The sequence below is a fragment of the Motacilla alba genome, chromosome 3 (genome assembly GCF_015832195.1).
Source record: "Motacilla alba alba isolate MOTALB_02 chromosome 3, Motacilla_alba_V1.0_pri, whole genome shotgun sequence".
Taxonomy (NCBI): domain Eukaryota; kingdom Metazoa; phylum Chordata; class Aves; order Passeriformes; family Motacillidae; genus Motacilla; species Motacilla alba.
Window position 1 is genome coordinate 24381986 of NC_052018.1, and position 13045 is coordinate 24395030.

A 13045-nucleotide genomic window follows, 5' to 3' on the forward strand; every position below is an offset into this window, starting at 1 on the left:
TGGTCTTCCATCTCAGTGATCAGGACATTATTTTAGTTTAAAATAATTAAAAATAAGTTTATTTATGCATAAGTAAACTTTTGCATATAGTTTTTGTATATGCATAAATATATCTATGGAACTATGTAGTATTGCTGTCTAAATGCTCAAAGGGCAGGATTCACCTCACATGACTTTTGACATTTGAAAGTTAAATATCCAAGCACAATTTAGTTGATTCTGTTACAGCTAGTGGAGAGAATATGGTGTATTTAGAAGATGATTTTATTTTACCTTTCTATTTGCCTGCTTTGGGATTAGATTAATTCTGTAGAAATGCCTATGATAATAAAAAGCATTAGTGTTGACTGGAGGAACTGAATGGTAGACATCCAAGTTAGAATCACTATATCTCACAGGAATTACTATCCTGTACTCTAAAGCCCCTCCCACTGAAAAACAGAAAAAAGTTCAGTTCCAGCATTTGCATTCATCTGCTTTGTCAAGCTGTTCATTCAATGTGATTGCTGTGATTACTGACTTCTTGAATGACTCATTCTCCAGTTTCTGACTGAGTGAAGCCAAAAGCAAACAATGTTATGTATAGAAAGAAAGAAAAGGTTGTGCCCTACACTATTTCAAGACAGGTGTTTGGACAAATTTCTTATCTGAGTTAAAATTTTGCCCACTCTGCTGTCATTGAAACCTTTAGTAGATATAAAGAAAATAACAAATAAACAAAAGAATGACCCAAAGTGCAACATGCTCTTTCAGACTGTTATCTCATAATCACCAGTATTTTCTGTTGCAGGTAATGGTACATTAAAAAACCTGATCTGATTAACAAATAACCTTATTTCTGGCTGACTGTCACAAAAATAATCAATCACTAACTTAAAAGTCTGTTGTTGTGTGAATTTATGACGTTTTTGTCAGATTGTTGCCTAAAAGGGAACAATGTAGCAAATTGCAATTTAAAAAAATAATATTAATAATAGTAATAGTAAAAGGTCTAGCAGTCATGTAATTAAGAATCCTACCTCTTGAACTCCTGTAAGTATGGAAATGTCTCATCAATCTTCTAAAAATTAATGAATTCAGCCTCTATATTTGTAAATAAAATGTAAAAAATAGGATTTGTAAAGATTTAAAAACAACTGGGCAAACAAATATAGTCTAAAATATAAATTATTTGAAAATACTAATTTTTAAGGTTCATCTTCGAATTTTTGTACCCAAACCCATATATTTTGTGTGGTTTAGATAGCCAGTTCATTTTGTTAGAGTGTGAAAATTCCTATACTTATTTTGTTTGGGTGGTAGAGTTATTTATTCAGGAGATGAAAAGTTGCATGAAGATTTAAATGGTCTATCTACTCAAACAAGCAATTCAGCATTTAAGGATCATAATCAGTCTCATGAGAGCCAATCACAGAAATCTCTCTGATTTCACGGTTCAGGATCACACCACTCAGGTGGATGTACTGACAGAAGTAGCTGTGCATTTTCATATCAATTCACAAGAAAACTTGGAAAAAAACTTATAGCCTCTCTTGATATTCATTTAAGGGTGGTAGTCAGCAGAAAGTGGTTAAACTTACTTTGGAAGCTATAAGGTAGAGGAGATTTGCTTTGTCCTACTTCATTACTAAGAACAAAACATGTACATTACTGGACTTTAAAGCCTTAACAGAAAGAATAGATTTTTAAAAAGAAATAGTTTTTCTAGGAAGTACATAAGGATTGTTTTGTTGCAACATGTCTGCAAGATGATCGTAATTGTCTTTCATTCTGTCGTACCTTTCCCCTCTCTTCCCTCTCTCTTCTACCCTGTTTTACTTCCCTTCCTGCTCTCTGGTTTACCCTTTTAGCAGTACAAGATCAAGACAAGCTACAAGGCATTTGCAGCAATCCCTACAAACACATTGCTTATGGAACAGAAGGTTAGTGTTTGCTCAAAGACATGGGCACTGCCTTGTATATTTGAGACCATTCAACTTTGTGTACAAATTCTGACATGTCTGTTGGGGGATACTGCAGAATGTGAATTCTGAGAACTAACTATTCAGGATTGTAATTCCAGCCATTTTACAGGGTCAGCCACTTTCACTGAAGATCAAACTTCCACTAGTCTGAATTTCTGAAAATCAATTTACTATAAAAAAGGAAAAAATCCCAGTGTCCTAAAGGAATTGCCTTTTATCACAACATCTCAAAATGTGTTTTGTTGTTGGAAAGTGCCTGAAGCACTGCTGTTCTGGGACCTGACAATCAGTAGATCTTGGTCAGTTAATGATTATTGGACAGCTGTGCTTATACCCGTAAATTTAACAACCAAAAATATATTTTGACCTGCTATCTTGTTAAACTGAGAACCATCCTGCCCATTTATCTGACCTCTGTTAACTTCCATTCTTCCTGAACACTGTGAGAGCTAGCCAGTGGACCATTCCCAGTAGGTAGTTTGTGGTAACAATAATTTTCTGTAGGACAGGCTGATAGAGTCAAACCCCAGCCTGCAGTGCATTGATTTACCACCAAAGTCACAGTCAACAAAGGCAGGGCTGTATAGTCTTATTCAGACAATTCAACCTGGAAAGTCAATTGAAAATTTAAGCTTTGCATTAAGAGTTCAAAATATCCACAGACATTTATTTTTGAAATATTTTCCCCAAATTATTTTTACTCAAAAGAGTAGCTAAGTTTAACAAAAATTTTCTCTGATGATCAATGAGCTAAGTGTCTTGCATGTTTAAAGACATGCTTAATCATGCTAATATTCAGTTTGTAGCTTTATCAGAAAAAGCTTTCTGTTCAGGACCTAGCTGAGGAATTTAGCCTCTGATTAATTTCTTTAAGCATTCCTGACTACACGTCTGAATATTTATACATATATACAGCTCCGTTGATTTCACGAGTAGTTTTCAAAGCCTGAAGTTATTGGTTAGGGTGAATGTAACTGTGCATAAAATTTGAAGATGATAATTTTTTCCTTGAAATGTTACTGATTGTGATCTAGTAATGATCAGTTAAGTGCTATAAATCAGATTCTTTTTCAGAAAAAAAAGACATTCCTTTCTTTTTCAATGTTCTTTTAATCTTGAATGATTTTCTAAATCTCTTGCATAAAACCTGATCCTTCCCTTACTTAAATCTTGAATGCACTAATGAAGGTTATGTTTGCTTTAGCTTGCAATGTGGTGCAATAGAAACGGCTCTGTAAAGGAAAATAGCTGATGCAGGAGATTCTACACCCCTACAAAATGTATTATGGGAGGGTTTTGTTTGAGCAGAAAGCCTGTTAGCAGGTGGAAGAATTTGGTGGACTCCTGAAGTACCACTTCATGGTTGACTTCACCTGAAAGGCACTGTTTGTGCACTCTGAGACTGCACCACCCTGCAACCCAAGCCAGGTAGGTGACCCTGAGCAGGGTACTCACTCTAAGATCACACTCCTGATGTGTACTAGTGGGTTTATGTCAGCTGTCTGATTGCACTTTTTCATAAGAAAATGGATTTCCTTTTGATGGTCTTGTCGGTGCTGTCTTGGGCATTGACTCACAACTTGCATGTTACTTATCCCCAGTACAACAAACTGATTTGTGCAATCTAATGCCAGCACCTGTGGAAAGAGTAACAACTCAAAAGATATCTGTGTTTAGATAGACTTTTAGTTATCCACGGATTTACTGAAAATTGTGGCCTTGGTGCATCCTTCAGTAGTGAGAGCAGTCATGTAGTACTAATAAGAAATCAATTCTCTGTTATAGGATTTGCCTTCAGACTCTTGACTAAATAACTTTGTAAGTGTGTGTTTCAGCATAGCCTGAGAACATGCTTTCTCCTATCTTGGGAGTTATGGATAACAATCTCCTGTTGATCTGCAGCAGCAGCTAATTGTAGTGCTCCTAAACTGGTCCTGTTGTGTCAGCTGAAAACAGTTTAGAGTATGACTCCTATGAGAAAGCATGAAGTAGTCACGTGGCACACTTGGGCCCCATTGTACCTAGTCTTAATATCCAAATATTCTCCTTAAAAGTGTTGGGTGGGGAACTTACGATACATTCTAGCTCGATGACAGTAGTTATGTTGTTCCCATTTTATTCAAAGCATTTTATACACAGCATTAAAAAGAGTGAGATTTAGGGCAATAAGATTTTAACTGCATAAGTGATGTTTTATTAACATTAAAATAATTATTATATGTTTAGAAATACAACGTAATTTTAGATAAGTTTTTTAGCCTAAGGTGCTAAAAAAGTGTTTTGCTATGTGATTAAATTAGAAATGCATGTTATCAGAACTCAACTTTTTCCTACTGTGTGAGTAATTATATTACTTAATTTAAGTGGTCATGAGAAATAAAATTAGTAAGAATTGTGTTGTGGGTGATCTTAGTAACAATTTATCTACAGTAACAATTAGGTCTCATGACAGAAAACTGCTCCTCATGCACCATGTAAGGTGCAATGATTTGACTGCCTCTAAATTTTCTGTTGGTATCTAACTTTCTTTCTCAAGTTTTTTTTTACGTTTGTGTAGATGCTTTAATTTAAACTGGCATTTTTCAACTTCTGCTGATGAAACCATTAGTCTGTCATCACCTTAATGTTTTTTCTAGAACATGCTCTTCTTATCCTCCAGTACCCTTACTCAAAGAGAGTTGTTCGAGTATGTGCCCATTAGTAGAGAAGAAAAGGTTGATTGGCTCTATAGAGCCAATATTGTAGACTTTGAGAAACCCAGAAGTGGTTTGACCTCATCAAATCTCCTCACTGGCAAACATCCCAGCTGTTTGAGTTTGTATGAACCTGATGTTTCTCACACCATTTCTGTTCTTTGCTCAGAAAAAGCGCTATCCAGGACATCTCTTGGAAGATTGGGCTGTAACTTCCTTCACAGCCAGAAGAACAAAACTTGTTTCTAAGGGACTTACCCTCAACATGGTCAGGCTCTGTCAGGGAGCAGCAAGAGGGGGCTGCTCCGCAGAGAGCTGAGCTGGCAGCAAGGATGTCAGGACAATGTTCTAACCAGCACAGGCACAGCTCCACAGTGCCTGAGCAGGGATGGCAGAAATGCTGCTAATGAGTGACCAGGGTCACTCAGCAGTGCCATCACAACCACACAAATCCAGAGCTTTGAGTCAGGACCACAGACTGTGATACTGAGCTCTTCAGCCCCGTGGATGATAGGATCCACTGGCCAGGAGAGGAAGCTGAACAAGTTTAATATAGGCATAATGCAAAAAATTGACAGAAAGAATTAATTAATCATTAGAAAAAATTGCTGGAGACTGAAATAGGCTTTTTATCACAAAAATTGAAAAATCAAGACAGGACAATTTTCTGGCTTCTATTCCAGATAGTCCTGTGGTTTAAAGACGTCACACTAGGTGAGCACTGTCATTCCTTCTGGCCTTATTAACACTGAGACAGTGAGTCACATTTCTACAGACACTCACTCTTGTGTAAGTTCTACAATTATATGGATGTGGTCACAGTCTAATTCAGAATTCCCTTCTGAATTGGGTATTATTTAAAAAGTAATGTGTCTGTTATTTAGAGGTTGTATTTATCAAGTATCAACTACAATGCCTTTCAGTCAGAATGGGGAGATGAAGAGTTTATTTCCAGGTACTGCAGCAAAATTCATAACTTTAAATACCTCGTGTTAAGAAAGAAAGGCAATAATTTGTGCAGTTGTAGAGTGATAAAGGGCATTGTTTGTCTGTAATAATAACCAAATGTGCTAATATAGGAGCAGCCTTTGAAGTTCTTCCTTTCTTTCAAGGGCTGTGAAAATAGTCTCTTAAAACAAGTACAACTTCATCTTCAGGATTATATAGAATTTGATCTGTAACCCAGAACCTGTTGTAGGCTTTGGATTTACAAACCAAAAACGTATTCTCTTAACAGTTCAGTTGTCTTTGGTGTACAGCAAGCTCTGTGCAGGTGAATATGGGTTTGCTGCATTTGTCCAGCTGCACATCCCCTCTACATACTGATTGGTGTGAATTTCCCTTGTCTGAGCATCATTTTGGTGGAAAGGAAGCATAGGCATACAGACCTGGTGCTGCAAATATTCTGCTCAGACTTCCCTCAGCCTGAACTGAGGATGAAGTGTGGCACACGTATTACAACCCAGGATGATGGAATGTGTCATTCCACAGCTCAGGCTTATCCCACACTTACCAAGTCTTCTGAAAAACACTAGGTAGGATTGGCTGTGGATAGAAGGGGTACAAGTGTTGTCTCCTTTGGATTGCATTTATCAGCTGATTACAAGCAGACAGCAATAATTTCAATTCCAAGTAAATGTAGAAAAAGTAAAAAAGAAAAAGTCTTTCCATATTTTGTTACACTTCTTGGAAAACTTCAAAGATCTGGTAATTGCATCCCATAACCTGCAAAAACAGACTAAAGGCAGTGCAGCATATTCTCCTTGTGGAAGAAAAAAATAGAAAAAGGTATTTTCCTCTGCATGCAAAAGGAAAAAAAGAGAGTATGTTGGTTGGGTGGTTTCTTTTCTTTGTTTGTTCGTTTTGGTTTTTTTTTTATGGAAAGGAAGAAATGCAACTGAGGAAGTGTGGCAGCATTCAGCTACATTGAAAACCCAGCTTTAAGTTCTTGCCTTTAGGAATTCTTATTTATTATATTATCAAAAATCCATTGCTGTAGGAACTCATCACAGCAAATGCAGATACAGGTTTCCCCTTGAAATCATACAGCAGGAACCTGGAAAACAGTTTTTCTCACTCTCAGATGATTGACCTAACTGCTGGACAATTAGCTATTATGAGGCATGTCAGAACTTTCTGGACCTGGAAAGCATTTCTGACAAGACTTCATTGAGAATATTTTGATAAAAATAGATTTCCCCCGAATACTTCTGGTGTGCACTTACTAGGTGAATTTCTTGCACCCAGATTACGTGTTCGCATCAAAGTGTTTCTCAAGGCTAGAGACAAATACTCCATGATAAGAAAGAAAGACAATAATTTGTGCATTTGTAGGACTAAATAAAAGACCTAAATTCTCTGTAATAATAATCAAATATGCCAATGTAGGAGCAGCCTTTGAGCTCACTCATTTTTTATGGGCCTTGCAGTTTTCAATATTAATTATTTTATTGGACAGAAAATAGTAGGTATAATTTCAGTAACATTTTCAGTATAATCCCCCAGAATCTTCAAGAGAGAAGTTAAAGGAAATAATGGGATGCGAAGTTCCATTGTACGGTGGGATTTTTTCGCACATGCTGACGGCTTAGGAAAAAATAGAGATGGGGAAAATTTGCTCAGTCCAGGGTTTTCAGAATACAGCAATGTAGTAATTACATATCCTCTGAACAGAGAGACATGGTTTTCCCAGGAAAATCCTGGGAAGCTGTGTAGAAGCTGTGGGAAACTTAGAGGAAAGAATTCAAACAATTATTATCTCTCTTTCTGTAATCATTGTTTATAGATATGGTTCTCCAGAGTGTGCTATTCATGGTTCACCAATAGTGTGAGATGTTTCTACTTTGAGACCAATCAGGTGTCAGCTTAGTAAGTCAGACTATAAAAGTCACAACTTCTTCCTAATAAATGAATTCTATTTTGCCTTCTGATGACTGGAGGCTTCTTTTCATCCCTGACTCAACAGCATCACAGTAAACAGAAAGCTGTGTCAGATCTAGGTCACAAAATTAATTTTTTTCTCTTTCTATTGATGTGGTCCATTGGTGGATGAAATGATATTCTATATTTCCTATATGTTGCCTGGACTTTTCAGTCTTCTAATGAAATACTGGTGATTGTGTTTGGAACATTTACCAGTATCCTTTCAGCTCTAATGCAGTTTTAGCAATCAAAAAAGAAAGAAAGAGGAGGGAAGGGTTGTAGTCATCAGTGATGTTAATGGCACAAATGCATCACACCCCCAAAATTGCCCTTTTCAAGGAAAAAAAAATAGTGGTTCAGCAACTGGTTATTTCATTTAAATTGCTTCACATTTTCATGATCTAAATTATGATGTTCTTTTTAATTGTGGTACCACTGTTGTTTCATATACAATCAAAAATTTCAATGTCTAAATAAGAATGTTCCACTTCTAATATTGTTAGACCATCAGCATAGGAAGTGAATCTTGAGTACTGTTGATAGTGCTAATCAGCAGTATGTAGATAGAAATTAATCATAACATTTTTGCATGATGACACCAGTAATTTTGAAAATGTGGTTGTACATTTTTATCTCTTTATTTTTTCTATGTGGAAATGTGAAAGAAGGCATGCTGGGAAAAAAATGAGATGAGTTTTGAAAATCTAACAACAGATTAAACAGAACCATTTATCTTTGTAGAGGTGGTAGGGATAGTTATAGAGAGTATAGTTTCCTCTTTCTACTCTTTCTTTGGAAAACTCAACTGTTCAAATAAGAAAAAATGAAAAATAGGAAAAAGAAAAAAGAAAGAAAAAAATTAAAGAGGTGAAAGAGTGAATGAAATTAGATTAGTTGGTTTGAAGATTAATATTGTCTTTTCCCAAAAGTACAGGAAGGGAGAACTGCAGCTTTTTCTAGCGTGGCTCCTGCATGATGGCTGTATCTCAGAGGGACTGTGGAGACCTTGGTGCTGTGCTCACCTGCATTCCTTAGTCACTGAAGGCTCCAAAATGGAAAGATATTTGGGAACTCAGTTTCTGAAACGAATAGATTCTTAAATTAGCCATCTTGGTTCTGAACAGAGACTTCTGGATGCAGCTGTAATTCCCCCGGAAAGATTCCCCCAAATCTTCAGGGTAGCTGTTTCTTACCCTTGATTTTGTTCACCCACTATTCTGGTGAAGTGAATATGAAACAGAAACTGTAGTTTTTTCTTAACAATCCATTCATTATGTTTATTATCTTACTGGTTTCTTGGGGTTTTTGAGAAGCTTAGATAATTCCCCATTCCAAATCCATGATTGATTAAAAGTTTTCCTTTTTCCTAACTCACATTCAAACTCATCATCCCTCTACATCATGCTTTGTCAATCCTGACCCCAATAGGTACTGAAATTACTCTTCTACTTAATTTAATTGCTTATTGAACCAGGGGCACTGTATTTGAGTGCAGTGCTGAGCTCTCTTTGGCTGAGTCCTCCTCTTCAACAGAACTGTCTGTCTTTTTGAAACTCTGACTGGGTGACAATGATGAGATTTGAGAGATGAGAAAGGCTATTTATCTTTTCATGGTCTGTCTTGGGATAAGATTACATTAATTTCTGTATATCAAAGTGAATCCCTTTTACTTTTCACCTTTCGAACTAAAACTACTCTAAGGCCAACACATTTGTCATTTGTCAAGAGGTAGAGAGAAAGGAAGAAATGTTTGGAAAGCAACCACTTTTAATTTTAGTAGAAGACATGGTGTTCCATAAATGTGCTTTTGTGCAATATCATTTTTGGATGGTATTATAATAATATTAAAAGTAAATTGTCATTAACTTTTTGCTTAGGTGTACACAGATGTATGCTGCCAGTAGCTGGACAAGGAAAGAAATCAAATGTAGTCAGCAAAGTAAAACTCAGAAATAAGTATGCTTCTTTTCTTTTTTGTTTTTTAAATATTCAAATGTTTCCTTCACAGGTCCACATACATCTCCTGTATTTGGCAGCCCTCATACCCACCTCAGTGGCACCAGTCCATTCATGCAGAATCCCACATGAATGAAAAAGGGCTTTACTGGAATGCTCTTTTTTCTCTTATACTTAAAAAAAAAAAAATTAACAAAATGAAACCTTACAAAAACATTAAACACACGGTTAAACAAAAAAACTCCAGAAACCCTGCAGTTCCCTTCGCTGTAGTCCAGCTTCAGCAGACACATCAGCAGGCTTCCAGAGTAATTTTTGGTCTCAGCACGGTGTCTATTTGAAAATCACTTCAAAGCAAAAACGGGTGATGGCAGGGAGAATGTGCTTCACAGATGCTGGATGAAGATGAAAAGGGAACTGAGCAGTGGATTTTGGCTTTTGAGGGTGTTCTGTGACCCTTATAAAGTGAAGGGATTGGCAAACTGATTTCCACTGCTCTCAAATCTGCTCCAAGTACTGGTATAGGAAAGTGAGCGGTATAGCCAAACACAAGAAGCTTGTGTTTTGTTTCGGAGAGATTGCATATGTGCTTAGTGTGAGATCACAAATAGAGTATGGAACATATTTTGCTCCATACATTTCTGATTTCAGGCTAAAACCCAAGAATGGAAAACACTATTTTTGTTGCAAGGTGAAACCACCATCCTCTTTAAACAGGAGACACTTTTCACAGAAAATACCTGCTAAAGAAAAAAAAGGGCCTTCTGTGCGTTTGGGTTCCTGCCTTGTCCGCCTTCTCACAGGTGGTGGCTCTCTGTTGGCACACAGCAGGCAGCCCCCAACACCTCTGTGGCACACAGTGCACACTCACTGTGTCACATTTACTGTGAAGGAGGTGTCATTATTGAAGGAGAAGACAATTGGAGCTGGTAGTTTCTGATTTTCCAAAAGTGGAGATGATTCATCCTCCTTGAATACTCTCTTCTCTGTAAACCCATACCTACATTCTGAATCAGGTTTTGGTAACCTAAGGAACATCACAAGGCCTGTAATTTCTTTCTTTTCCATCTTTCCATGGTGAAAGAGAAAGTGCCACCTTTGGAAACAGAGTATTAGAAAAAGTGTATGTTTGCTCGGTTTTCAAAATTTTCAGCTCAGTATCACACCAATACCTCTTGAATTGCAGGCATTAGAAGAGCCGACCAAGCCTGCTAGTGCGACTGGAGGCACTGCTTTGGACACTCATTCAGAGGTACTGTTGTTATTTATCTTTCAGATCTATATTTGAAATCAAAAAGCAAAGTTTAACTGAGTGATCCATCCTCCCTTTTCAGATGTGCTCCCCTGCCCAGCTCAGACAACAAACAGAAGAGTTGTGTGCTGTCATTGATCAAGTCCTGCAGGACCCCTTGACTATGGTAACCCATCAGTATGTGGAATGGACTTATTCTCTTCTTTCCCTTTTGTCTTCTGTCATTAACATGTCCATTCTCTGTTGAAAATAACTTTTCAGCGCCGGTGTGAGTCTTCTCCAAGTTTTCTGCAGATGAGCACAGAGTCAGATGTTGGCAAGGTAGGTGAATAAGCCCACGTCCACAGCAAGGGCTCTTTTCAAGTAATTATAAAGGCGGGCAAAATCAGTAGGCAGTAGGGACTGCTGTGACAGTAAAACCAATGGCAGCTCAGAGCTGCAGCTGAGAAATGCAAAATCAAAAGTGTTTGGTGGTTAAAAAAGCATGGAAAGACAGAACTGTAGCCCTGGAGTCAGCGCAGTCTTTGCTGCAGGACACTTTCCTGAAGTCAGAAGGAGATACATTATGAAAGAGAAAGAGTGTTTTAAGGCTTCAGAGGATAAAAATCTCTCATACCTTGCCTGCCATATGACAGGGTCTCTGGCCTTCTCCCAGACTTCATCCCATCCATGTGTCGTTACCACAAAGCAACCAATGTTTCTAGCTTTGGTGGCTGGGTTTTTTCAAGTTCATTATTTATTTTACAATAATGGGAGTATTAAATTAATAGTTGGACTTGTTCTGAAGTTCTGATTTCATTTTAAGTCTTACCACTACTAGAAGAAGGATGTCTTAATATCTCTTTCTCCTGGATAACTGAGAAATAGGTAGTGAGAGGTAGACTTAATTTTCTATTTCTAAACTTCTGGTTTCATTAAGTTGTGCTGATGTGCCTTCTGGGTTCAGAAGGATGGCTAACCAAGGGAAGAAGGTCTTGCATTCAGTTTGCTCCAGGTAAATTAAAGTTACTCATTGCAGCTATAGGAAAGTGAAAATGGCAAAAATACAACTAAAAATGGCAGGAAAGGAATTTCTGGCAGACGAATACATCAAAAAGTTAATCCATTCAAAATATCCTGCTGAATGTCCAGTCCACCATGCAAGAATAGGGCACAGGTCTAGCATTTCTCAGTGGCTATATTGAATATATAATCCAAATTTAATTTCCGTTTTTGAAAGTACTTCTGTCAATCAGCTGGGATTGGACTCCAAGAGGCTGAAAGACAGAAATGTGATAGCAGGAGAAGGATGGGCAGACAGGGTAATTGAGTGTGTTTTCCAATGCCTGAAGAATCTGGAGTGGTTAAAATGCTGCTGCCAAGCTGAGTTAGAGTATCCAAAAACCACTTCTTCGGGCAATTGAGAATGGAAGGCATCTTTTAGCATTCATGAAATCAAATAAAGGGGGGCAAAAGCTGAACTTAACAGGATGCAGCACAGGGACCAAGGTAAAAGTGTTGAGGATCTCAGAATGAGGTCAAAAAGTGCTTAACAGAGGGTAAAAGTAGGTCATATACATGGAGGAAAAAAGAGCTGATAAGTGAATACATTAGAATTGTTACAGATTAGTCAAATTAAAGCAAATTCTTGCAAATGAAACCATGGAGATGTAATATTTTGTATTCTGTGAGCAAATGTAACTTCAATTTCATGGGGCAATGATACCTGTGGCTGTCTAATAATAAGCATTTTGTTATGAGAGTTCTCATATTAAATGCCATCCTCAATAGAGCAGGATCAATGTTTTTGAGCAGTAAAATTAAGTAGTATTTTCTACAATAAACATACAAGCAAAGCTTAAATATGCCTTAGTCTTATGTATGGTGTGAATATTTCTGGAAAACTTAAGTTTTCCTGAATTTGAGCAATTAATAAATTCTCAGAATCTTGGAGTTACTGTTCAGAGTAACTCAATATAATACATATCTGTTTGTTTTTTTACAAGATGTCAACACTGCAGAGAGCAGCTGGGCGTGAAACCAGATATGTAAGTACTTTTACAATTGCACTCTATTTTGTATGCAAAAATGCTTACTTTGTGTGCTCCTAAACAATCCTGGGTGAGTCTGAACAAGCATCTGCTTGTGATATCAGATGTTGACTAGTATAGACAAGCATATATGTTACAGTGCTGGCAATTTGAGACTTGAGGTGTCATCCCACTGTAGTAAATCCATCCCAGCTGGAGTCTCTTCACTGCTGTGTCTGTTGATAATTT

At 37.3% G+C, this 13045-nt stretch overlaps 1 protein-coding gene across 6 annotated transcripts in view; it reads left to right on the top strand.

Moving 5' to 3' along the window:
• The window catches only part of LOC119699896 (muscular LMNA interacting protein), a 103443-nt gene that overhangs the window by 55906 nt on the left and 34492 nt on the right, over window positions 1–13045 (top strand). For 3 of the 6 annotated variants that reach the window (XM_038133948.1, XM_038133946.1, XM_038133949.1), the window contains 5 exons: window positions 1851–1922; window positions 10722–10787; window positions 10870–10953; window positions 11049–11108; window positions 12773–12814. In XM_038133948.1, coding sequence (XP_037989876.1) covers window positions 1851–1922; window positions 10722–10787; window positions 10870–10953; window positions 11049–11108; window positions 12773–12814 — 324 coding nt within the window. The remainder of the gene's footprint in view (window positions 1–1850; window positions 1923–10721; window positions 10788–10869; window positions 10954–11048; window positions 11109–12772; window positions 12815–13045) is intronic. The other 3 variants (XM_038133947.1, XM_038133950.1, XM_038133951.1) reach the window with 2 other exon arrangements.